The 27,399-nt window shown below is 40.1% G+C and overlaps 1 protein-coding gene across 1 annotated transcript; it reads right to left on the bottom strand.

The window, feature by feature from the left end:
• Nucleotides 1–25: 25 nt before the first annotated feature.
• ccdc113 (coiled-coil domain containing 113) lies at nt 26–26,455 on the bottom strand. The gene is made up of 9 exons (XM_048547095.2): nt 26,313–26,455; nt 22,831–22,954; nt 21,728–21,892; nt 18,716–18,871; nt 12,587–12,667; nt 9,549–9,704; nt 6,842–6,949; nt 4,507–4,662; nt 26–284 (listed from the first exon to the last, which is right to left on the bottom strand). The coding sequence occupies exons 1-9, from the start codon at nt 26,420–26,422 to the stop codon at nt 186–188; spliced, it is 1,155 nt and encodes a 384-aa protein (XP_048403052.1). The 5' UTR covers nt 26,423–26,455; the 3' UTR covers nt 26–185.
• Between the last annotated feature and the right edge of the window lie 944 nt (nt 26,456–27,399).

The following is a 27,399-nucleotide window of genomic DNA, read 5'->3' as shown; positions in this document are numbered from 1 at the left end:
AACAAAACAAAGAATCAAAGCCTGGTTTTATTTATTTGAAATAGCAATTTAATCAGTCTGTCAGCATAAAACATGACTTCTTTTGCAGCTAGATTAAACTAATTTTGCATTCTAAGGAAACCCCTTTCTATTCATGTGAATGACACTTAGTTGAGTTTGTGTTAAGTTCTAGTTCCAGAATTTCTTCATATCCTGGTGACCGTGTTGGTTTTATTTAAGTCCTGATCCTGATCATTGTACATTTTTATGCTCTCCCAGGTTTTACTATAGGTTTTGTGTGCAAGCTGGAAAAAGATATTGAAAGAAATGTGTTAATTGATTACTTGAAGCTCAAAATACTGTACCACTTCTCCTGCAACTATCTGTTCTGTTTCTGCATAATCTTTGTGCAACACATTGTTTTTCTGACTTACACAGAAGTCTTCCTTTCCCTTGTTTTATCTGTGACATCTGTGGGGTGGGTTTTCACTGTTTTTTAAAATAACTTCACACAACTTCTCATGACAGGAGATTTTATTAAATAAATGCTGTAAACAAAATGCTATTTCAGAAATGTACAATATTGTGTTTGAAACAAAATTCAATATCGTTTTTAGTTTTATTGGTGGACAGAAAATGAGTTGTCATTAATGATTAACGCGTAATAAAAACGCAGGGCAGTGATGTGCTGTGACTGTGGGATGTGGGTCATCTGGATGCCAGTGTGATCCAGGGTAAATACATCTGCAGCTACAAGAGCTCTGGTTCATACTCAGATGACCTAAGGCTAATCTGTAGATGTGAGCCATGTCAGGAAAGGAGAAAGTTATCTGGACACTTTATTCTAGGGACTAGCCATACTCTTTTGAATAGGGTCATCTGATTTGGCCAACGGTCAGTGACAGATGAGTGTGATTACAATTGAGCCGGGTGTTGACTGAAAGTGCGGCTGCAAGGTGAATGAACTAACCAACCACGATACCATGGTCCAGGAAGCCATTCAATAGGGAAGCACAAGGAGAGTCAGGAATAATGGACAAATAGAGCAGTATGTCATGGAGGGAATGGTCCCTGTGGAATGCTGACAGTGTTAGGAGGGGATGATGTGTTTGGTGGTGGAAATGCCTGGAATGATCCTTAGAATACAAAGACTAAATGGGGTAGAAAGTAAGGACAAAGGGAACCCTATCATTGTTCTGGGAAGAAAGGGAAGGGATAAGCGCAGAAGTGCACAAGATGGTTTGGACGTGGCTGAAGGTCCTATCAACAAGGGAGGAATCATTAGTTAAGAAAGCAGCCCAGCGGAAGGTGGCATCGTCAGAACAGATGCTTCGGAGATGGAGAAATTGGGAAATGGAGTGAAAGCCTTGCAGGAAGCAAGGTGGTAGGAGGTATAGCTGAGGTAACTGTGGATGTTGGTAGGCTTCTTATGGATATTGGTGCACAGCCGATCCCCAGACTGCAGAATTCCAAGGTGCAGAGCTGTTTTGGTTTTCTAATACATGAATCACAAGATGGTAAAATGCAGGTATATCAAGTAATTAAGAAAATTAGTAGAATGCTATCCTTTATTATTTGAAGAATTAGAAAGGTAAAGATGCTGTACTTCAGTTATATGGGTTTGTTAAGATCTCATCTCAAACACACGTGTGCAGTTTTGGTGTCCTTATTTAAGAAAGGATGTAAATACATTGGAAATTGATACGTGAATGAGCAACTTGTCTTTTAAGTCTGCATAAACTCGACTCATTTTCTCTGGAGTTTAGAACAGTGAGGGCTAACTTGATTAAAGAATATAAATACAGTCTTGACAAGGTAGATTTGGAAATGATGTTTCTTCTTGTGAGCGAATCCAGAACTAGGGATGCTGTTTTAACTTTAGGGATCACAAATTTAGAACAAAGATGAGATTTTTCTCAGAGTGTTGTGCAACTTTGGAACTCTCTGCCTCAGATGTCAGTGGAGGCAGTGTCATTGAATATTTTTACGGCAACAGCAGATAGATTTTTGTTAGGCAATAGCATCATATTGAGAGTACATAGGAAAGCGGGATTTGAAACACAAACAGATTAACCGTGATCTTATTAAATGATGGAGCGGGTTCAAGCAGCCAAATGTCCATTTTGTAACCTAGATGCTTTTCTAATTTATTCTGCAAACAGTAAATGGAATTCAGGAATTGTAAAATGGGTAGCCAGATAATTAAAGATCATTTTCCACACAACAATAAAGATTAAAACCCATGGGCATAATTTAATCCACTTGGTATGGGTTCAGCTCACGAGTTACAGAATTGATGGGAAACCACAACATTTCAAAGGATGAGTTTAATGAGATTAAGTGCTATCAATAATGAGTCAAATCAACAACTCACCACAGATAAGCAAATTTTTTCCAAGGGTCTGTACCCACCTCCAATTAAATTGTATGAAGTTTTCTCACCACTGAAGTGTGCAGGCTGGTGTGTGGCCTCTCTATTAAGATGGCCCAACTACAATATTTCTCAGCTCCATAACATTCTGTCCTCAACTATTTCTCACTTTTTCCGGCAATTTCTCTTTCTTTTTGTCTTTTCTATCCTCTTTGCTTTCCAACCGCTGAGTGTATGTTATCGGTATTGCTTTAACTAATTTATCGACGTTATTTCTTCGAAAGGCCAGAGCACTTTAATATACATCTCAGAAAACAACTTGCTCAGAAGTGCTTTCATGAGCCTCAGAAACAGTGAATTAGTTTCAAGCACAGTAACTTATTATGTGGACACATACAGCACCAAATTTGTAGACGGACGATTTAGCAAATTGCAATGTCGCTATCATAAAAGCAAAATACATCGGCTGCTGGAAATCAGTAATAAAAACACAAACGGTTAGAAATACTGAGTAGGACTGGCATCAGTAATAACTCTACCAGCTCTTAACAGTCTTCCTAAACTTTTAAAACCCATTTTTATCTTGAACTTTTTCTACACCTTTACATGACTTTACTGGTCCTTCTGCGTCAGACTTTCCGAAGGGTATTTGCTCATTGTTACCCATCTTATTACCTGCAAAATTTGTGGATTCGAAGTAATTTAGTAGGTTTTCTCATGTGATGGCATATGTCAGCAATTTAATTTTATGGACTCCAATATCACAAACAAAATAAATTGTGTCTTAAAGTAAGGAGAGTCTGCAGTTTAACATTAGGGCATCAATAATCTTGTTATCTGCCAGGGCTCCCTGATTGGACCAGATTAATAGCCTCAATCAGGGAACTATGAGGTCCACCTGGCTAACCACATTACAATCACTATGTCCCTCCCCATCTGAGCCCGAGGACATAGTCCTTTTTTTTTGTACCTCCTTCTGGGGCATTTTAGCCCCAGTTGGGTTCCTTTAACTCTTCCTCTGATATGGGTGGTGTGTATTACACAGTACCTTACCTCTTGCATCTGGAGCATCTCAGAAAAAAATTATTTCTCATTAGGTGGCAAAGGCATTGAGGCGGTGAAATCCACCGTGTCCACCTCAGAGTCTGTGGTTTCTTCAACTCATGATGGTGAGGGAGAACCCATGGGTTTCAGAACAATCAGAAAGGCAGGTGATAAGCGCATTTTGCTCCTGCACTGTTTGCAAGTTTGCAGCTTTTACATGGCCCATGTGCTTGTTCAAGACTGTCACACCTACCCAAACTTAATGTGACACTGGACCTGAGCTCATGTTAACCATGCCTCTTACCACGCAGGGCAATTCCCTTGGCTTCTACACCAAACATCATGCCCTGAATTAAACTGTCTGTCTCACTTAACAGAGTCTTGTATCCAATATTGGAGCTATCCCTGTAATTGCATGAGGGGTGGTCCTAAGATCAAACAGGAACTGGGACAGTTTGGTATGTAGTGAAGCTGTATGTAGTTTCTTTAAGCCTATCTTCAAAGTTTGGACTGGTCTTTCTGCCAGACCATTGGATTATGGGGCCATCTCTCATGCAACTACTGGGATAACTCCAGCAGAGTTTCTAATGGGGAGAAGACTCTGCACCAGGTCAAATCTGATCTTCCTGGATCTATAGAGGACAGTGAAATGGCATCAGGAATGCGAATGCTGGACACAAGATTCCATTAAACGAGAGAGACAGTTTACTTTAGGGGACGAAGTCTGGTGCAGGAACTATAGTAATAGACCTGCATGGGTAAGAGGCATGTCGAGGTCAGGTCCAGTGACATATCAAGTCTGGATACGTGTGACAAGTTATGTGGACCGTATAAAAGCTGCAAATTTGCAAACAGTGCAGGAGTAAAATGTGCCCACTTCCTCGAAAGCCTTTCAGACTGTTCCAGAACCCATGTTTCTCCCTCTCTGTGAAGCATTGAAGGGTCCTAAATTGAAAACCATCTGGTTCTGGTGACTTGTTCCTGTTACTTGCAGAAATAACTCTTCAGACGCTGACGTCCCAACACCAATCACCCTTTGCATACAAATGCATAGCTTTTGACAACAGCATTGCCTCTCAGTAATTTGCAAACCCAGACACAGTGACACCCACCTCTGCAATATCCACCTTACGTTCCCAGGTTTTCACTTTCTTCTCTAGGTCAAAGCGGTTCCATGTCTCACGCACATATTCAAGGACATCTGGAACTCTGTAATTAGAAATGTCTTCACGAAACTTCCTGTTTAGCTCCTCTCCTCTGGCTTTATCCTGTAGATGAAAAACATAGAATCAATTTAAATAATGAAAACGCACCTGAACTTTCGAGTATTGCAGTTATTAAAAAAATCCCTGGTTAGACGCCACTTGGAGTACTATGAATATATCTTGGCACCACACCTTAGTAAGAATATATTGGCCTTGGAGGGAGTAGAATACAGGCTTACAAGAATGATACCTGGACTTCAGGGGTTAAGTTATGAAGAGAGATTATACAAACCAGGCCTGTTCTCTCTTTAGAAGTGTAATCTGATTGAAATCTTCAAAATATACAGGAAAAGACAGTGTAGATACAGATAAACTGCTTCCACTGGTTAGTGATTCTAGAACCAGGGGACATAAATCTGACAATTCAGGTCAGACTATTCAGGGCCGATGTTAGGAAGCACTTCTACACACAAATGCTTGCGGATGTTTGGAACTCTCTTCCATAAATGACAATGGATCCTGCATCAGTTATTAATTTTATATTTGAGATTGATAATTTTTTGTTAAGTAAAGCTTTAAGGGATATGAGCCACAGCAAAGTATATGGAGTTAGGCCACAGATCAGCCATGATCCTACTGAATGAACGAACAGGCTCAAGAGGCAGAATGGCCTAGTCTTGTTCCTAAATCCCTATTTTGCTTTCATATTTCAGATAGGAGTAATGTCCTTGGACAAAACAGTTTTGGCAGTGAAATGATCTCCATGAGAAAGTCCTAGAGAAAAAAGCATGCATGTAACAGGAGTGGGAGAGTGATCAGTTTGAGTTCTGAACATGCAAGGTTGACCTGGTGGGCAGTGGCTTATTAGGAGAAATATAGGTCATGAGCTTTTACTCTGATTCTTTAAAAACTGGGACAGTATTTTAAAGGTTGTTACAGAGATAGTAGGAACTGCCGATGCTGGAGAGTCAGAGATAACACGGTGTGAGGCTGGATGAACACAGCAGGCCAAGCATCATCAGAGGAGCAGGAAAGCTTGACGTTTCGGGTCGGGACCCTTCAGTTTGAGTGACATGGATTATGGCGATATTTCTGGCTATTTCAAAAGAGGTCATCTGTACATGTCTGACTGCTATCCAGCATATGATGCTACTAATGCCCAGGGGCAGATAATGCATGAGGACTCAATTAAGTCAGGTAACGATTCCCCAGAGGTGGAATAGTCAGCTTTCACTTTTCTGTCTAGCCTTAAATCTAAAAGTATGGCCATTTACACAAGGTATCAAGACACCTATCACCCAAGGAGGCGTACACTACCAAAGACCAAATGGCTGCAAGACGAAAAAGAGGAGTGCGGGGTATTGAAGAAAACTGATGGTAAAGAGAATGTGTAAGATCAACTAAACTATGGAGTTCTACAATTTATGTTGGATTGTAAGCTATGTTACTCTTCCTGGTCACTCAATAAAAACTGTTTGGATAGCATGCAGAAAGATTTGGGTCGAACCCCATTCTAGACGCAAGCACATAATCTTGGTTGACATTTCAATAGAGTATTGAGTGAATAACATATTGTATCTAGAAGAATGCACTTCTCACAATGTTAAGCTGAGGCATTGTCTGCTGTCTTGGTGAATGTGGTAGATTAATTCCTAATTTATACTGTTAGCTGACTTCAGGCATTACAGTTCAGAGGAGAAAGACATTACTGTCTGGGATCAGTTGGGATGATGAGGTTAAGATTAAGATTAGTAAGGATGAGAAATAGATGTTTCAGCGGGGAAACAAGTACATTAATCCCCCGGGCCTGACGATATGAATGCCAAACTACTATGGGAATCAAGGAGCTCAACAATATCAAGAAAGCTTCCTCATTCCCTCCAGGCATGGAATTTTTCGTCTACACTGCAATTACCCCATACACCTTTAATGAAGCAGTCAGAAACCCAAAACACTGCACCCTAGCGAGTTGTGCCATTCTTTGGGGATGAGGTGGATAAGGGAGAAGAGGCAAATTATTGATTGCATTTTCAGTTATTGCATTTATATAGACTGTTTTATGTTTGTTGGCAAGTTCACCTTTAATTCTGTGGAAATAATTAATTGTTGAACTCCATGACCATCATAAATCCATGAATCTTGCGACAGCCATTCAAGGTTTCTCTCTAATTATTTCACAGCAATTTTTAAAATTAAAAATCATGGTCAGTAATTTGTAGAGAAAAGATTCTTTACCACTTACTTCTTCCACTTCTGTAGTCTCAAATTCAATCTTCTTAAGCAGCTCCTGTCTGGATTTTATTTCACTGATGAGTTGCTTAGTCTCTGATGACATTCTATTCAACTGCCTCTGGAAGAGGAAAGTGACCAAGGGATTTGAGAGCAGAATAGATTTTAGCAATACAATTTGTTTTAATTGGACTGAATGCGTTTCAATTCCCCAATAAACACATTCAACGTTTATTGTTACACTCAACCATAACACATTCATATCTGAATCCCTGCTTCCAGCCATAATATCTCTCCACTCAATCTTACCAGTCTTGAACATCACTCATCATGTCCCATGGTCTTCCAATACTTCTCAAGCTACCAAAGTACCTGGTAGCTAGATATTTTCTAATCAACCTATCTGGTGTTGCTATTACACACCCCTGGAGCAGGTGGGACTAAAAACCAGGCCTCCTGGCCCAGAGATAGGGACCACCTAGTAACTATCCCATTTGCTATAATTACAATCAGTATATTCACCTCACTCAACCATCCATTCCCATTACATTCTAAACCTTCCATAATTTGAATCCTCATATATCAGGATCAAGCATTTGAAAATCAAGGGGGATCTCACTCCTCACTTGTTCAAAAATGAACAAGGCCTAACATCTCAGAAAGTTGCCACCTTCTGTACCATTTTGGCCGTTGTAGAGTGAAGCTGACACTTTTCTGCATAATTTAGCACTGTGGGCCTGTCATAATGGACATTGGACTGGTGGAAAATTAGGCTGGAGAAGTAGTAATGGGAACAAAGAACTGGTGAAGGAACTGAATAGGTACTTTGAAGACACAAATAGAACTTGAGAGTCATGGGGCAGAGGTTAGTGACTAGGCCATCACTAATGAAAAGGTGCTGGGGACACTGAAAGGTCTGAAGTTGATAAATCACCCAGACCAGATGGACTATACCCTAGGGTTCTGAAGGAGATAACTGAGGAGATTGTGGAGGCATTGGTGGTGATCTTTCAGCAATCAAAGTCAGGGAGGGTCCCAAAGGACAGAGAAATGGTTAATGTAGCACTTTTGCTTAAGAGGGAGAAAGGCAGAAGATGAAAACTGTAAGACAGTTAGCCTGTCCTTCTTCATTGGCAAGACTTCAGATGTCATTATTCAAGATCAGATTATGGATTACTTGAAAGGCATGGTAAAATAGTACTGAATCAGCACAGCTTTGTCAAGGGGAGGTCATGCCTGACATAGCTGTTCAAATTCTTTGAGGAGATAACAAGAAGGTTAGAAAAAGGAGAGCCAGTGGAAGTGATTTAGATTTCCAGAAGACCTTTGACAAGGTACTGCACAGGAGACTGCTAAATAACATACAAGCCTGTGGTGTTGTTGGCAAGGCACTGACATGGATAGAGAATTGGATGACTGACAGAATGCAGAGCACGGACTTAAAGGGTTTTTTTTCAGTGTGCAGCTGGTGACTAGTAGAGTTCTGCAGGGATCAATGTTGGGACCACAACTATTCACGTTGTACATTAACGGTCTGGATGAAAGAACTGAGGGAATTGTTGCTAAGTTTGCAGACGACATAAAGGTAGGTGGAGGAGTGGGTATTGTTGAGGCACAGAGGCTGCAGAAAGACAGACAGACTAGGAGAGTGGGCAAAGAAGTGGCAGTTTAATATAATGTGACGAAGTGTGAGATTGGGCACTCTGGTAGGAAGAATAGTCACAGACATTCTTCTAAATGTGGAATGGTTTCAGAAATCTAAAGCACAAAGAGACATAGTTCAGGATTTTCTTAACGTTAACATGTAGGTTCAGTTGCAGTTAGGGAAGCAAGTGCAACGTTAGTGTTTGGTCTGAGGGAGCTCGAGTACAAGAGCAGAGAATATACTGCTGAGGTTGTATAATGCTGTGATCAGACTGCATTTGGAATACCGAGAGCAGTTTTGGGTCCCCTTTCTAAGGAAGAATGTGCTGGTGCTAGAGAGGATCCTGAGGAGTTCACAAGAATAATCCCATGAAATGAAGGACTTGTCATTTGAGGAACGGTTAAGGACTCCGGGTCTGTTTGAGTTTAGAGGGAAGGGGTTTAGAAGGATGAGGGAAGGGGTTTAGAAGGATGAGGGGTGTCACATTGGAACTTAGAATACTGACAGGCCTGGATAGAATGAACGTGGAGAAGATGTTTTCACTACTAGGAAAGACTAGGATCTGAGGGCATGGCCTCAGAGTGAAGGGACAACCCTTTAGAACTGAGATAAGGGGTATTTCTTCAGCCAGAGTTTGGCAAATCTGTGGAACTCATTACCAGAGAAGGGTATAGAAGCCAGTCATTGAGTATGTTAAGAAATAATAGGTTCTTCACTAGAAGGGGGAACAAAGGTTACAGGGAGAAGAGAATGGGGTTGAGAAACATATAAGCCATGATTGAATAACAAAGCAAGCTCGATGGGCCAAATGGCCTATTTCTCTTCCAATATCTTGTGGCCCCACAGTCAAACGGTAGGAACTGGATAGAAATTGGGTTCAGCACACTTTTTCACTTTGGACTCGAAGCAGGAAAGAAGTAGCTTTAACCAACAAAGTCATATCTCAAATCTGAAAGTTGAATTCACTGCTCTATCCAGTCCTTTGTCTTTCCAGTTCAACCTAGTGAACTGACATCAAGTTATTTCAGTAAAACAACATCTGAGCATATACTGAACTATGGTAATTAAAACTTACTTTATAAGAATTGAGAACCAGCTGTGTTTTCCCGGTCATGACTTTGAGCTGCAAGAGGTCCTGATTGTATTGTTCAATTTGCTTCAAATACTGGCTGTTTTCAATCTTAAGCTGATGAAAGTCAACCTCCCGGAGCACTTCCCCAGCTTCCTCTTTCTACAGAAAGAGACAAATGCTCAAAGAATATTATGGGGTTTTTTTCTGGTTAGTACTATAGTTTTTACCCCTTCTTCCACACCACATATCATACCACGATAGACACAAGGGATGGAAAATCTTCATTCCAAGCTCTGACAATGCTACTCTACGGCCAGTCTTTAAAGCTAGCAGCAGGTGGAGAAACAATGGTTAAAAAAGTAGAAATTTACGTTGTGTAGCACATATTTGGCTGAACAGCACTATGAGAGTATTGGAGAAACTAATGGCAACGATAGTTATTAATGCACAAATGAAACAAGATCTTCTAGCAAGCAGCTACTTGTGAAAATCTGGAAATTACTGTGTGAGATACAACACCCACAAGCAGAGAGAAAATGGCATATCACCATCAGGCTACCCATTTAAATGCATTGAATAGCAGGAAGATCCTGGTCTGATGTTGCAGATATGGAGTAAACACACTGAGGGGATTGTCCATTTCTATCTGAGTAATTTTTAATGGCATGTTTAATCTTAGCTACTGCAATATATCTTCTCTGATATTATAAGTTTTTTTGTAAATTTGGAATAATTTCTTCAAGTTTTAATTACTGCAAGAGATTTAAAATCTTTTTTTTCTTTCTGTCTATTACTTTCCTGCTTCCTTTTTCGGCTCTTTATTTTGTTTTCTGTTCTTGTTGACATTGAATTCACTATTCTAACTTAAATTTCCTGATTCAGACTCACTGCTGCTAAATAATAATTCTTAAATCTAATTAGTTAAGTAGTTCACAGTTGCATCCCCTGTTTGCACACATCCTAGATCCTGTGGAATATGCTGTAGTGGTTGGACTTTTCACAAATAAGAACATAGTCTGAAAATCTTACAGAACGGGGTATATACGAGTCTAATGGGTGGCTCATTACATTTTGGACAATTGGATTGGTTTCTACACTGTAAATTCTCAAGAGTTCTCTGCCCTTACTCAACTATTAATAACCACTTGAACAGAAAAGAATTCACTGTTTCATCCAAAGAATTGCATGTCTGATGATGCATCACTGCCTCAGTTCAACACCAAGGTATATTACATTGAATATGTAATCAAGATCTGAGACACAAGTAGAACGCAACCCTCTTAATTCAAAGGCAAGCTACATTAAAGTGACGAATAAGTTCTTGTTCTCTACTCAAGATGGAATCTAATAGTGAAAAATAGTAGTTCAAAACCTGTATATAACAACCCAATGGCATGGCATAACTTCCTTTGATGTTTGTTTGCTTCACATCTCTGAAATTTATCAACAAGGCTTTTGAGTTTCTATCATTTTCTTCCTCTGTACTTTAATGTCACTTTTCATGCTGCATACTGTACTCCACTATTTTTTGCCATTTATATAAAGGTTTTGGATGAGAATTTCGGAGGCACAGTTAGTAAATTCACACAAGCATGCAAGCATGCACAAAATCCCTGATTGAACCTGCTGACCAGCTCACCATAGGACCCAACTATTCTCCCAAGGATTATGAGATGTGGCAAAACACCTGTCAGGTGCCAACAACAACTCACTGGCTGTTTTCAAAAGGCACTGACTTCAAGTAGAAGTCTATACTTAACAGCATTAAATCAAGACTGTCTGACTGGTCTGGTTGTTCAAGTAAAGACTAAAGAATTCATAACAGTGTTCAAAGAATGGAGAATCCTGACCAACATTTTTCTCTCAACCAACACAATCAAAAGCAGAGGAAAATCGATCATTGAACTATGCAAATATTGGGAAGCCTGAAGCCATTGTGTTTGGAGTCCATCACAAATGACATTCCGTATTCATCAACTCTCCCTGGCTACTGTGTGATACTAAACCAGAATGTTTGCACTATTTCCATACAATTTTACCCTGATCTGAAATTCCAACCTCATATCTACACTGTAACAGCTGTTTTAGCTGTTATATTATTCCCAGTCTTCACCTCTGCCTCAGCCCACCTCTTGCTACAATGCTTTTGTTAGCTCTAGTCTTGCATATTTAAGTTTCTCTGCTGTGGTGTTGACATATTGGCTCTTAATCTGAGGACAGAATCTGAAATACAAATCTTAGTGCTCATATTTTTCCATGCTCTTACCCCTCATTTTATTTGTCAATTCCCTCAGCCTACACCTCTCAGATTTCTGTGTTTTTCCGATTCTGGCCTCTTGAGCATTCCCAACTTCACCATCTCACCATTGGTGACTGAAACCTCAGCTATCCAAGCCTTGGAACTCCCTTCCTGAAACTATCTGCCTCTCAGCCTCCCTCTCCTCCTTTGCAATGATCTATAAAACCAACTTTTTTGACCAGCTGTTTGGTTCTCATTTGTTCTAACAGCTCTAGCTGTGCGTCTGTGCTAAATTTTACCTGGTAATGATCCCGTGAAGTGTTTCAGGATGCTTTACTAAATTAAAGATGTCACATAAAAGTTGATGTTATACTGCATCTACTTTCTACCAACTATTTCCTTACATTTTCCATGTTCAAATGGTTATCGATGCGCATGGAATATTGCTGTGCACAAAATTGCACCATATTTGCTTACATAACAAGAGTTACTTTGTTTTCAAGTAACTCAAGTGTATGTGTAGTATTTTGAAAGATATGGTGAGGTGTCAAATAGACAATTTTTCTTCACTGAAAAAAAACATGCATTTATCTGGTGCCTTTCAAAACCACCAAACCTCCCAAAGTGCTCTCTTTGTGATAAAGAATTTCAATGATTTTTGTTGTAAACTGAAGAGGCAATTCTCTGCCTCACTATTGCATTTGTAAGAAAGGATGATGAGAAAATTGATTCACAGGGGAGAGTTGTTCAGAGTTAATGTAGTGATAGCTGTGCTCCTGCCTGCCACTATCGGTTTACAAACCAATCGGAGCTGTTGGTGCAGTTTCGCCTTGAGCATCTTCCAAGCATGATTCTTCAGTTGCAGCTTATCAATCAGCATTTCCTGAGGAGAAAGGAATATAATCAGACTCTTAAGAGGTCAATGTATAAAATAGTCCTCAGCTAGCACTGGTCATTACACAAAACATTTACTGAGAATATTAACTATTAGATGACTTGGTATCTTCATTTGTGAACACATGTTCAGAGCTGATGCAGGAGCTCCAATGGCTAATGAGATTGGTGAAGGTATAAATCTTTACCTCTCAATCCTACAGATAAAATGATAAATATTGGAAAATTGAAACAAAAACAGAAAAGGTTTAGAAGACAAAGCAGTTTAATTAATTCTAGTAAATAACAAATTGCAAGTTAATGCTTTCAAAGTAGATCTTTGTCTCAAAACGTTAACCTGCTTTTCCCTTTTCGAAGCTGTGTATTTGAGAATTTCTATGCTAATCAACCACGATCAATTTTTGTACCTTTGAAATGGTCTACCAAGTCAGTTCTACCAGAAGTCAGTTTCTATCACCAGAAAGTCTCATTTCAAAAAGGAATGAAACCAGATGGACCACCTGGCATTGACTAAGACATTGGAAAAAATGATGCCAACGACAGCCCAGTTCACCCTGTAAAGTTCTCCTTACTGACACCTAGGGGCTAGTGTCAAGATTGGGACAGCTGTCTCACAGACAAGTCAAGTAACAGCTTGACGTAATCATACTCATGGGATCATACTTTATAGACAATATCCTAGTCATCACCATTCCTGGGTCTGCCCTGTTCCTCTGGTGAAACAGACCCTACAGAGGTGACAGGCACAGTGGTACATGGGGAGGGTGCTGCTCTAGGAGTCCTCAACACTGACTATATTGACCCCATGAAGTCTCATCGCATGTTCAAACATGGGCAAAGGAACCACCAATTACAATGTACTGCTTATCTGCAGCTCATGAATCAGTACTCCTCCATGTTGAACATCACTTGGAAGAAGCACAGAATGTAGCAAGATTGCAGAACATAGTCTGGGTGGCAGACTTCAGTGTCCACTATCAGAAATGGTTTGGGAACCAGCACTCCTGACAAAGCTGATGAAGTCCTAAAGGATTGGGTCTGTGGCAGCTGGTGCAGGAACCAACGAGATAACAACATTCTTGACCTCACCCTCACCAATGCATCTGTCCAAGACAGTATCAGTAACAGTGACAACCACACCGTCCCTGTGGGGACAAAGTCCAGCCTTCACATTGAGGATGTTGTGTGCCACTATCACTATGCTAAATGGTTTAGACTAAGACTGAGCATCTGTGAGGCATCACGGACCTTCACCAGCAGCAACAGCAGAATCATAATCCAACACAAGAAACAACCTCATGGCCCAGTACCTCTCCCACTCTACCAGGGTTCTGGTTCAATGAAACATACATGAGCAGCACCACGCATACCTAAAATATGGTGTAAGCTGGTAAAGCTTCAACACAAGACTACTTGTATGCCAAACGGCATAAGCAGCAAGTGATTGAGCTCAGCATTCCATAACCAACAGATCAGATCTAAGCTCTGCAGTCCTGCCTAGAATGATGATGGACAATCAATAAACAACTCTTTGGAGGAGAAAGCTTCACAAATAACCTCAATTTCAACAATGGGAGAACCCATCAAGTCAGTGCAAAAGACAAGGAGGAAGCATTTCCAACAAACTTCAGCAGGATCAGCGGAAGAAAGGCATTTATGATTGGAGAGACAGTGGAGAAGACGAAACATTCCAGAAGTCACATTCTATTGTTTTCTTATTATTTGGATTTAAATAAATGGGACCTGTGTTTATTGGAGCAGCATACTATTAGAATCTTGTTTATTTAGGAAATAGTAGATAGAGGGAAATTGTTCAGTTTGTTAATAGTTCTGTTGATTTGTTCACTGTTAGGGTTAAATATATAAATTGAAACTTGTTGCTTATAAAATGAGTATCAGGGATTCCTTTCATTTAACTACTCTTTTAACAGATTATGAGGAGCTGGGCGAAACTTCTCTGGGGGCCTTGGGTTTAGTTAGTAGAAGGGAACCTCTACTCCCACCATAACAGATTGAGGCTGGTGTTTCGGGTTAATTATCAGAGGGGTTCAACCTTACCCCCTCTTCGTGACACGATCAAGCAGCACCTGCTTAGCAATAACCTGTTCAGTGACACCTAATTTGGATTCCGCCAAGGCCACTCAACTCCTAACCTCATTATAGCTTTGATTCATTCATGGACAAAAGAGCTGAATTCCAAAGATGAGGTGAGAGTAACTGCCTCTGAAATTGAGCTACCTTTGACCAAGTGTGGCATCAAGGAGCCCTTTCCAAACAGGAATCAATGGTAAACAGGGGGGAAACTCTCCACTGGTCGACATTATACTGAGCATAAAGGAAAATGATTGTAGCTAATATAAGTTCTTCATCTCAGCTCCAGGATATCTCTGCAGGAGATCCTCAGGTTGTGCCCTTGAGCTACTTCACTCCATTATAATGTCAGCAGTGGGCCCATTGTTGATGATTGCACAATGTTTAGAACCATTTGCAACTCCTCAGATACTGAGGCAGTCCATGTCCAAATGCAGGAAAATCCAGACAGTATCCTGACTTGGACTGAAAAGTGGCAAGTGACATTCACACCACACAAATGCCAAGGAATGACCATCTCACAAGAGAGAATCTAACTGTTGTCCCTTGACACTCAATGGCATTACCATCACTGAATTCCTCATTATAAATGTACTGGTGGTTATCATTGGCCAGAAACTGAAACAGACTAACCATATAAACACAATGGCTACAAAAGCAGGTCAGACACTAATAATTCTCTAGTGGGTAATTCACCTCCTGACTCCACGAAGCCTGTCCACCATCTTCAAGGCATGAGTCAGGGATGTGATGGAATACTCTCCACTTGCCTGGATGAGTGCAACCTCAACACTAATGAAGCTTGACACCATCCAGGACAAAGCAACCCATTTAACTGGCATGATATCCACTCCCTCCACCAACTGACAGTGCACCCTGCTGCTACTATCTACAAAATGCTTCGCAGAAATCCAACAAGTTTTCTTAGGCAGCACCTTTTAAATCCACGCCTACTTCCATCTTGAAGGACTGGGACAGCAGATACATGGTAATACCACCAAATGCAAGTTCTCTAGCCACTATCCGTCCTGACTTGAAAGTATATCATTGTTTCTTCAGTTTCACTAGGTCAAAAATCCTGGAATTCCCTCCCAAATGGCATCATAGGTCTGCCTGCTACACACGGACTGCAGCTGTTCAAGAAGATAGCTCACCACCACCTTCTCAAGGGCAACTGGGGATAGACAATAAATGCTGGCTTGTACAGCCATGCCCATATCCCATCAGTGATTTTCGTTTTAAAAACTGAATTCTAGAATTGAAGTGAGCGTGCCCTTGATATTAAAGTAGTATGCGGCCAAATGTGACATCAAGAAGTTCGAGCAAAATTGAATCAATTGGAACAGAGGGGAGAACTCCTCAATGATTGGAATTGGCGTCACAAAGGGAAATAGTTATTGTTATTGAAGATCAAACATGTCATCCGAAGACATACTGCAGGAATTTCTCTGGGAAAGTAAATTTGAGAGCAGATAAGACTTGAATCCAGGCCTCCTAGTCCAGAGGTTGATACAATACCACATCAGCACAACAGCCCTAATTTCTCTGAGCCTTAACCATCTTTAAGCTGCTTCATCAATGGCCCTCTTTCTGTCAGAAGTGGAAACATTCACAAATGAATTAAATGGTCAGTTTCACATGTATTTCACTCTGACTTTGCGTGTAACAAGACCTGAACAGCTTTTCAGGCTTGGGCTGATAGATGGTAAGTAACAACCTCAGCACAAAAATGCCATCTCTACTAGAAAAAGTCTAATTAATTCCCCTTTACATTTAATAGCATTATCATTGCTGAATCTCCAACCATGAAAGAGGGCAAGTCAGTGGCTGGAAATTCTGTAATGAGTAAATCACTACATGTTCCCCCAAAGCTTTTCCACCATCTACTGAGCTAAAGTCAGGAACATGTTAGGAAATTCCACTTACTAGGCTGAGTATTGCTTCAGCAATACCCAAGAAGCCCAATGGCATCCACGATAAAAAAAATTCTTGAATGGAACCCCATATAACGCCTTGAACGCCGACTCCCTACATCACCAGTGCACAGAGATAGCAGTGTGTACCATCTGTAAGATGTACTGTATCAACTCACTAAGGCTTCTTCATCATAATCACCTCCTAAAGGCCACAGCCTTTACTTCCTAGCTGCAGCAGGATACTTAACACAAGTATCTTTCCAAGTCTTTCTGACTGGAAAATATATTGCAGTTTCTTCACTGTTGCTGGATCAGAATCAGGAATTCTCTACGAACACCATTGCAGGAGACTTTTTACCATATGGACTACAGATAGTTCTGCTGTAACATGTGTTTCATTAACATGAATTGGCTTTAACGCAATTGATGAATAGTGGATGCTGTTTGGATAATGCAAACTTTCTGCTGTAGAGGTATAGCAATTTCCTGATAAGGCGATTTTCTATGCTGGTTTTCTATAGCATAATTTTCTAAAGCGTGAGGACATGGAAGAATGTAGCTATGGCGTTATAGGAGAACGTACAGTGGTTCAAGAAGGCAACTCACCAATTTGTCAGGGTGATAAATGTTGGTCTTGCTAAGAATACTAATGTTCAGTGTATACAAAAAAATCATACAAACTCTATTAAATATTTCCTTAACAATCTCTGTTCCAAGGAGAGCAATTCCAGCCTATCTAGTTTCTCCAGATAGCTGAAACGTCTACTTCTCAGTGACATGCTAGTAAACGCCCTCTGCATCCTTTACAGGCCTTGACATGAGGGAGTATGGTTATCCAGTGGCCATGGCCACTGGACTAGTAATCCAAAGGGCTGGACTAATGGTGAAATGAGTTCAAACCCCAAGTCAGCAGTTGGAGAAGATATTTCTAACCACCTGTTCAGAGATTTTATTACACAGCTCTGGTGCAGGTCAGAACTGAACCTAGGCATCCTAGCTCAGAGGAAGGGGCATTATCACTGCACTGCTACAGCACACATCAGCTGGAGAATTTAAGTTCAGTTAATGTAATAAGTCTGGAATTAGAAGTTAGTGGCAATCAGTGATGACGATGGTGTTTACTGGGTTGAATAGCTACTTGGTCCACTAACTTTCTGTAGGGAAGGAAAGCTTCCATCCTTAACAGTGTGGAATATATGTGATTCTAAATTCAGCCCAATTAGCATAAATAGAGTAGCAAGCCACTCAGCTTTAGTAGGATGGCCAATGATTTCCAGTCTTTAGCTAGTGCCATCCACATACTGTGAATTAATGAATGAAAAGAAAATGATGCCCAGGTTGGACACACTACTCTAGTCAAGGTCTTATCAGTGTTAACAGATTAACTTGAATGACTGACTGCTGTATTCTCTTCCACTTGTATAAAACCAAGCAAACCATTTGCTTTTTCAAACTGATTAATGGACTAGTCCTGCCAGTTTTAAAAATTGGTGTTAGATGAAATTCAGGTCTCTCTGTTCCTGTATCTGTTTTAAAATTTAATTTATACTGACTTGTGCAATTCTTTTCGAGATGCATTATTTCATATTTCTCTGTGCCAAATGTCATCTGCCAATTTCAGCAACCTGTCTGTGATCTGCTGTTTTCTGTTATCCACTTCACCTTTTACTTATCAGGAGGTGAAGGCTACTGCTGTGTTTGAATGAATGATAGTATGTGAATAGGAAGGGTTTAAAGGGATATTACCCAAATGCTGGCAAATGGGACTAGATTAACTTAACTTGCCGGCATGGACGAGTTGGACCGAAGAGTCTGTTTCTGTGCTATACAGCTCTGACTGTAAGAAGAGGAAGTCAGTTTGCAATTTCCTGGCTAACCTGTTTAGCCAGCAGTCAGTTTTCCCAAAGACAGCATCTATTCAGAAAATCATTCCACTGTTTCATTTGGTAACTTGCTGTTAATTCCAGATTTACCTAATATTCACAGTTGCTACTTAAGGATTAAGTAAAATAACTTAATGTAGGACTCACTTTGGCATGGATTTTGTCCTCAAAATATTTAAAGAGAGTCTCTGTTACAATTGTGCTCCCCTTCTTGCCTTGAGTGAAGGACCCAATATCTCGTTCAAACTCATTGACTGCTTTTTTAATCTCAGCCAAGGCAAATTCGGCTTCCTCAAGAGTAGCCTAGAGGAAAACAAACATATTGAGTTAGAGATCTGTGTACTTTGAACAGTCACAAAGACAGAAATTTCTTTAGACCTACTGTATTTTCACTGGAAGTGTGGCAGAAACTTAGTCATGGCAACAGATCACAAGCAATTCAAAGTAAATTTCTAAATCAGGGGACCTAATAAGAACAGATATTTAATCATTGTTCTAGCTTGGTATAGTGAGGAGAGTAGTGGCAGTGCCAAGTTCATATTTCAATTTGCAGTTTAAAGGAAGTATTAAAGGATTAGCTGTCTTTGAAGTGGTTACTAAAAATAAGTTTAATTTTATAACAGATTAACTACTTGAAGGAATTTAAAATCTTTGAAAGGGATTCACTAATGAGAGTCATTTTGACCCAACAACTGTACATGAGTGACATCACTCTTAGATTGCTTTTCATGTCAACGTGGCTTCTGAAGTTCGCTCATAATTGATACTGGATGAGTGGCTCTGGATGTGGCACAGGGTTGGGAGTGGTGAATAAAGTGACATGGAAATGGCAAGGGGATAGTGGTAAGGTACAGAAAGGAGCATGATGGTGTATAGATGAACAAAGGATGACAACCCTTTATAAATCTGAATGGAAGTCTCAGAAAACCAGTCGAATCTTCAAATGAGCCATCACACTGTTTGTTTCTGTGGCTGCACTCGACTTGTCTCAGTCATATGGGGCTCATTTCCACGGAGGCAGATCTGCTCAGACAGGAGACTATCCAACTCATGCTTCTCACACCCATGGTAAAAACCTTGCTTATTATTTCAGCTCCCTGCCCTACCAAGTCTGCTACTTTGTCATGAATTCCATCTCCGCCTGAGGTTGCAAAGAGTTTGATGCATCCTTATTGGCATATTTGCCTTGAAGCTGAGCTTTCAATTATACATTAATGTCATCACAAATTCTGCATATTTCCAGTAGCATATCGCCTAGCTGTTCTCTTCGTCTAAGTTCTTCAACTTCTGAAATCCCATCCATGTCTATATTACTCCCTTTGATATCCTTTCTTATAACTTTTTTGAACAAAGGTGTATGTGATGTTTGCAGTTCTTCAGTCGGGCAACACCTCCCCACATCTAAGGTGGATTGGAAAATTATAATTAGTGTCTCACATTTTCCACTCTTATTTCTCTCTGCAACGAAGGAGGCAGATTCCCTCCATACCTTGTGGCCAAGCTACTTTAGGAACACCTTTCCTGTATTTCTTTAAAAATTTTCAGCCCATTCAATGTTTTAACCATCTCCCCTTTCACTGAAGTTTTGGTGGCACATGCTTCTTTTGCTTAAAAAAACACACATGCATTATATGCACTAGGTAAATTGGCCATGCTAAATTGCCTGTAGTGTCCAGTGATGTGCAGGCAAGCTGGATTAGCCATGAGAAATGCAGGGTTATTGGGGTAGGGTAAGGGGTTGGTTAGGATGCTCTTTGGAGGATTGGTGTGTACTCAATGCTTCCACAGTGTAGGGATTCTAAATTATATATTCATTTAGTACCTCACCCATGCTCGATGCCTCCATTTGTAGGTTTCCCTTTTGGTCCGCTATCAGTCCCACTTCCTCCTACTACCCATTTACTATTTATCTGCCTATACAAGACGTTTGCATTCTCATTTCATGTTGGCTGCCACTCGATTCTCATCCTCTCTCTTTGCCTCTCATTTCTATTTTTACTTCTCCTCTGTATTTTCTTTAACCAGCCCACTCGTTTGTATTCTCAATGTCTGCCACATGCCCCGTTCTGCATCATTCTTACTTTTTATCTCTTTCTTGATCAAAGGAGCTTTGATATTGGTTGTCCTATTTTTCTTCCAGTGGGAATGTGCCAAGACTATACCTAAATCTTTTCCTCCTTAAACTAAGCTCAATTCTAGCCTTGCCTGCCAAAAGTGATTCCAATTTAACTGGGCCAGATCAATTCTCATTTCACTGAAATTACCCCTCATTCAAATTAATATTTTTATTGTAGATTCCTCCTTGAAATTTGCTGGTGCTTTCCTAAACCCTATGATTCTATGATTACTGTTCTCTAAACTTTCCCCTTATGATAATTCATTCACCTGAACAACACCATTCCTCAGAATCAGAACCAGCAAAGCTTCCTTCCTAAATAACAAGGTGTAGAGCTGGAAGAACACAGCAGGCCAAGCAGCATCAGAGGAGCAGGAAGGCTGACATTTCTTAGGCCCGAAACGTCAGCTTTCCTGCTTCTCTGATGCTGCTTGGCCTGCTGTGTTCATCCAGCTCTACACCTTGTTATCTCAGATTCTCCAGCATCTGCAGTTCCTGCTATCTCTGAAGCTTCCATCCTGACTGGACTAGAAACGTATTCATTAAGAAAATGCTGCTGCTTCAGAAACTTTTCCTCCTCAGTAATTTTTACACAATTACTATCCCAGTCTATATTAGGATAATTGCAGCAGTGCCTTATTATTGCTATTTTATAGCTGACACATCTTTACAGAATTTCCCTGGTGATTGACAACGTACACCCAGTTGTATAATTGTAACTCCATTTTTTTCTTATCTCTAATTAAATAAATTATGTACTTAACTCCTCAAATGACATCCTCTGTCCCCAGCACTGTAATATTCTGTTAATTATATCATGAATTGTAGATTTTTTTAATCAATTAGGGATTTTTATTCCATAATTCTATCCATTCTTTTCTGTGCAGTCTTAAATATAATAATTTAGCACTGATAGACCTCCAATTTAACTTGAGATGCAATTGGCACTTATAAATATTTGAAATTTAGTACTGGCTATCTCCACAGTATGTGGTTGGAGTCAAGTCACTAACTGCACAGAACGGCTTGTGATCAACCCTTACCTGTAAATTCCGAATTGTGTGCTCTGACTCCTGCTTCAGCTTTGATAATATCTCTTTTGTTTCCTCGAGTTCTCTATAAGCAATGTTGCACTTCTGCTCTGCTGTTAACATCAAAAGACGCTCTACTGCCACAGGACGAGTCCGGGATCGATGTCTTGACCTCCCCTGCAAGATTTACCAATATTTTAGGTTCTGAACTTCACATTTTATAATCAAACTGATGTGATCATTATTGTTTCTCAACTTTTTCTCTCCTACATCTTGTTGGCTTACTAAGCTGCAAGCTAACTTCTCCTTGCTTTATTTAGCCACACGGCTAAGATATTATATGGGTTTCTTGGTGTAGCGCATTCTTGATGCTACCTGTCTCCAACTGGTAGAGCTATTGCTTGGCTTGGCTCATTATTTCCTGCATTTCTGATGGATACTCTCAGGACTGTGACAGAGTGTCAATAGAACTACAGGCATGCTGGTCCTAGAAAAGTGACACCAATACGCCACACACAGTGGGCAGGTGAAGTCAACTTTGCAAATTAAGTCACATTCAAATTTATTTATGTGATTTATGCGCTATCTGACAAAGACCCTGACTGCAAAACTCACATTATGGAAGTATATAAGGAAAAGGGATGGTGTGATTTCCTAGGCACATCCTGGTTATAATTAGCTGACAGACAAGTACACCATTTTTTCCATATGTTCAGGAAGTGAGCAAGATTTCTTGTTGCCATCATGCTATCAAATAGCTATCCTGCCTTTCATGGAATAATTTAAAATATTCATAACGTTTAAAAGAGAAATGCTGCAAAATTTAACTAATCCCTGTTGAGCTCAATCTCAGATTCACACTCTTTCATTATACCACTAACTTGAGCCAACACCCAATCCAAGCACTATACTGTATACTATAGTGTAAACCCAGAGTTCCTGTTTTCTCACTCACCCAAAAGTAATACTCCAACAAAATTTAGGCAGTCAGGTAGCATGATGTCTCTACATAACATTTTTTGTGTGTCAAAATTTTGCTACAGATATTGTGGGTCCCTTTCTTTCAGATTATAAACATTATAAACTATTGAGAAATGCTGCTTTGTAGGTACTACCTGTGCCAACTGGGCTAGTTCCTGTGCTTGAACCTGGGCTTGAAGAACCAATTCCTTGGGCACCACACGTTCATAGTACTTATCAAGCATATCAGACTCAATCTTCAAGGCTTCATTGGAAATACTACATATGGAAATAAACAAATCACTGATATACACATTTTGTCAGGGGCTTATAAAAGAAAGTATGGTTTACGTAAGAGCTCGTGAGCTGCTCAGAGTGTATAAAATGGAACATTTAGTTACTTCTAGTTCACCACAATATTTCAATCCCTCTTAAATATTACAATATCAGCAACTTCACCATGTCATAATTTAATATATCACATTAGCAATAAGTTTATTAAACTTTAGGTGATTGGTCGGGATTTACATCACTGATTGAAAACCTTAAAAGAAAATCAACTTTAATTTGACTGTAATCAAAATTACAGCCTTTCCAAGTCATAATGTGCCTGGTCCCTATCTAATTTTGTAAAGTCAGTTGGATTTATTCAGCATAGGCAAGCTTAACAGTAGATCTGCTGATTACTGCTTGCTCGGGTAGGTATTCAAAATAGTTGAGAAAGTAAAGTTCAAGGATGCTTTGTAAACTTAAAGAGGTTGAGATTTTTCTTCACAATTTCAAAAACTACTAATATTAATTAAAAAATCAAGCTAGTCAATCTCTTGTGGAGTTGTCATTACACCCTCCAGCCAGTGGCAATCCAATGGCAGGAGAGTGTAATCACAGCAAGGATTAGTTTACAAAGTCAGTTTCCATTTTAAATGTTAATATTTAAAATTGAATAGATTGACAAGAAATGTATAAAAGTGTCAGACATCTTCTAAAATTGCCAATACATGGTGATTCAGAATCATGCAACCAAGCAGCATCATTGATATTTTTATAAAGTGGGATCTTATGAAACATTTATTTGTTTTAAGCTGTGTCCTTTATGTAAAATAACACAGAATGTCATAGAATGCGGGTAATGAAATCATACAAAACTCTGGCCCAAGTGAAAACCTATTAAAAATCAAGTGCCAATTTGTGCAGTTCTCACAGAAAAGAGGGGTACCCATTCTTTTTGGACACAGATTCTCAGACACAGAGTCCCAGAGAGGAGTACCAAACACAGCTACTGCTGTGAAAAGCAGGGGAAAAGATGGTTTTGTGTTAATAAGTAGGATATGAAGGAATACTTGCTTTCTGTTTAAAGCAGTAGAACATGTGGACATATAAGGACCAAGGCGTTTTCTTTCTGGGCCTTGATTCTGGATGTCAGTTTAGAGATTCTCAGGGGATTGAGGGAAACTGCTTTCAAGTGATACTGGAAGACTCAGGCTGGTGTAGCAACAAGAAGAAACACTGCTGAGCCAGCCAGAGTGTGGGACTTAGGCTCCAATGCTACATAAATGCTGATGGAATTAGCCTGATATATAAGTTACCTTTAAGTAATTTTTAGTCTATGTAAGTTTAAGTTAGTTTGTTACAAAAGCATTAAATCTTGTGCAACTTTTGGTCAGTAGCTGTATCATTCATATTTCTTTTATTGTCTTGATGGGGATCATAACAATATGAATATAAAATTGAACATGGTCAAATATCTAACCTGACTAAAGTTACATTTTGAGATTTATACTGGTGCTTTGATGTTGTATTTGACAACCTTGTCCATTTTTCCATGGAAACTATAAAGAGGTTTTTTTAAAGATACATTAATCCTTTTACCCATATTTAATTTTTTTACCTTTTTAGAAGTTGCTATATCATGCAAAGCATAATAAGACTGCAGAACATTGATTGTGGTGAGGGTGGAGTAGTATCTGTTTATCTCATGACTTAAAGCACTGTTTTCTGACTTTGTAAGGTTCCTCTGTAAACTCTGAACTTGGCTGTTTTGCGCATGGTTCGTTAACACATTTGTCTTTTCTGTCATACACAGACACAAGGCACAGTATACATCCTAGCTATTAAGAAAAATGTAATGATTACAGCTTTCAAAATTCTGCTGTTTAAAAACAAATTAAATTGGAAAAGAACATTACCTCTCCCTTCCAGAATTCTTATGTCTGACAGCTATTACAAATTACAAAGATTACAATTTCTAATTGTCAAAGTAACAACCAGAAATCAGGGAGTATTAGGAGAGATTTTCTGCTTCATTATGTATTGTTTTTAAAATCAACTACATTACAAAGAGTCTTTAGGAAGATGCAGTGGCTGCTAAACTAAAGAAGTAAAAAAACAAGAAGTGCCGGCAAGGTGTAACACCCAATCCCATTGTAATGATGTGAATGCGTATTACAAAGTAAGGTGGGCCTACTTTCCATTCTATTCCATTCCATAATCTCCCCAAAGAATATTCAAAACAGAGACAGCCATAATGTTTGTTTATGCCTGGCGTGCATTCAGTTTGTTTTGTCTATCCATTTTCTTCCGTTACTTTTGAGATCAGCCTTGAAAGCTTCTGTTTCAAAGCATCTTTGGCTTTTTAGGGAAAAAAAGGTTCCAGATTAGTCCTACTACTTGTGTCAAAAGAGAAGACCAGGTTCTCCCTCATCAGTTTGTCTGTGTTTCAGTCTACTACTTGTGTCAAAAGAGAAGACCAGGTTCTCCCTCATCAGTTTGTCTGTGTTTCAGTCTTCTGGTCAACACTACTCACTTCACCAAAAATGAATTAACCAAACACTCCTTTCAGTGCAGTTGAATTTTTGTAACTATCCAGTTAATTACAGTCACTGCATGTTAAGACAGTGCATTATATTGGAGAGTTATCTTGACAGACTCAATAAGAAATTAGCATTTTGGTAGTGCTTTTCATTCTCACCAGACGTCCCAAAACCCTTCACAACTTTTGAAGTCTGTACTGAAGTGCTGTATGTAATAATAATAAGTAACTGTTTCCTCCTTAATTCTTAATTGGTGGGACTTTGGCATATAGCAAATGTGCCAAAATCTGACATACCAGAGTGGGCTTTTGAGAGCCAAGCAAGACGCTCAACACAGAACTGACCCACCAAAGCAAGGTGCGAAAAAGCAAGAAGCTGCCAAAGAGAACTGCCTCCCGTTCTCTTCTTCATCTTTGGTAGGACCCTGCACTGTAAGCCTTAACTCTTCACCTGGGATCGCCGAGAGAAACAAAATGTGATAGTTTTTCTGTTAACTACTTCGCCCCCTCAAAGAATAGAAAACGCTTCCCAAACGTGCAAGGCACTCGTACGGGAGCGGCCGGCGATGCTGGATGGATGCCACTGAGGACGGCGCCAGTACAATGCCGGCTTCATTGTGGCTCAGCGCGAATAACCGCGTCGTTTCTTTACCATTATCAGGCCGGATTTCCAAAAGAAACAGGCTGGTGTGTTCTGGAGATCCGGAGTTAAACCTGAAAAGGAAAGCCCTGGAGACACTGAGCACGACTCCCTTCCACGGGCCGCAGCCGGTAGCTCCTTACTCTGTGGCGGCACACTTCTTTTTAAAAAGGGGCTAGTACCCTTACCCGATCTTTTCCACTAATTCCTGGAGTTGCTCATGTGTCAGTTCATGGATGCGTTCGTCCAGGTGGACGTCGAAATCGAAACTTTGGTCGACACCTAAAGTGGCCGCCATCTTTCCCGGGATCGCCCTCCCGCCGCCGAATGTTTACAGCCGTCTCCGTGGAAACCGGCCCGGAGAGCCGCGCAGGCGCAGATGGTGCGGTCTCCTCCCCAGCGCCCAGCGATGATGCCTCGGTGAACGTGAGCGAGCAAACGCAGCTCCGCGGCTGCTGCAGATCCAAAATCAACTTTATAAAAAAGGAAACAACCCCAGAAATCGCAAGTGCCCCCGCAGTGATTTAGCGATTTGGAGCTACCCATCGCCGCACTAAATTATCGAAAGAAATTATCAATTGGTTCTTCAGATGCCTCTTTTTTGTTAAAACGAGGGGACATATTCAACACGTATAGTCAGGGTCACTGGTGATGGTTTATAACCCGAGAGTCACCACATCTCAGGCAAGGGTAGAGGTTGAAAAGGAAAGGCCTTTATGACAACCACTGCTGGTGTGGGAAATAAACCCATGCTGTTAGTGTTGCAGAGAAAGTAGGAACTGCAGATGCTGGAGAAGTCGAGATGACAAAGTGTGGAGCTGGATGAACACAGCAGGCCAAGCAGCGTTTTAGGAACATAAAAGCCTAAGTTCGGGCCTAGACACTTCATCACAAATGTTAGCGTTACCCTACGTTACAAACCAGTTATCCAGCTAACTGAGCCTCCATTGACATCCGAGCTAATGCCATGTATAACTTCATAGTAACATGGAGACCAGGTTCATTTCAGATTAAGTGCCTTTGAAGTGACAAGGATGGCCTGAACAAGTAATATCAACAACAGTATTAGCAATCACTTCGAGAGAGCAAATTTTGGCCTATCTTGTCTATGGTTGGTGTGGTTCCAATTCTGGGATTACAAAATGCAAGTATAGGAACAGAAGGCACAATTATTAAGTTTACAGGTGAAATGAAAATTGGCAGTGTTGTTGATAGTGAGGAAGATCGTCTCAGACTACAGTCTGATATTGATCAGCTGGTAGATTGGGTGCAGCA

This window comes from Stegostoma tigrinum, chromosome 16 (assembly GCF_030684315.1).
Source record: "Stegostoma tigrinum isolate sSteTig4 chromosome 16, sSteTig4.hap1, whole genome shotgun sequence".
NCBI classification, from domain to species: domain Eukaryota; kingdom Metazoa; phylum Chordata; class Chondrichthyes; order Orectolobiformes; family Stegostomatidae; genus Stegostoma; species Stegostoma tigrinum.
The sequence above is the reverse complement of the archived record's forward strand: the minus strand, read 5'-3'. Positions and strand labels throughout refer to the sequence as shown.

Excerpts from the sequence above, each read along its gene's own strand:
- ccdc113 (XM_048547095.2), bottom strand. The coding sequence starts at position 26,422 with ATGGCGGCCACTTTAGGTGTCGACCAAAGTTTCGATTTCGACGTCCAC. Across the intron at positions 21,893-22,830 it reads AACTAGCCCAGTTGGCACAG|GGGAGGTCAAGACATCGATC; the intron begins GTAGTACCTACA and ends TAAATCTTGCAG. Across the intron at positions 12,668-18,715 it reads AGGACAAAATCCATGCCAAA|GAAATGCTGATTGATAAGCT; the intron begins GTGAGTCCTACA and ends CTTTCTCCTCAG.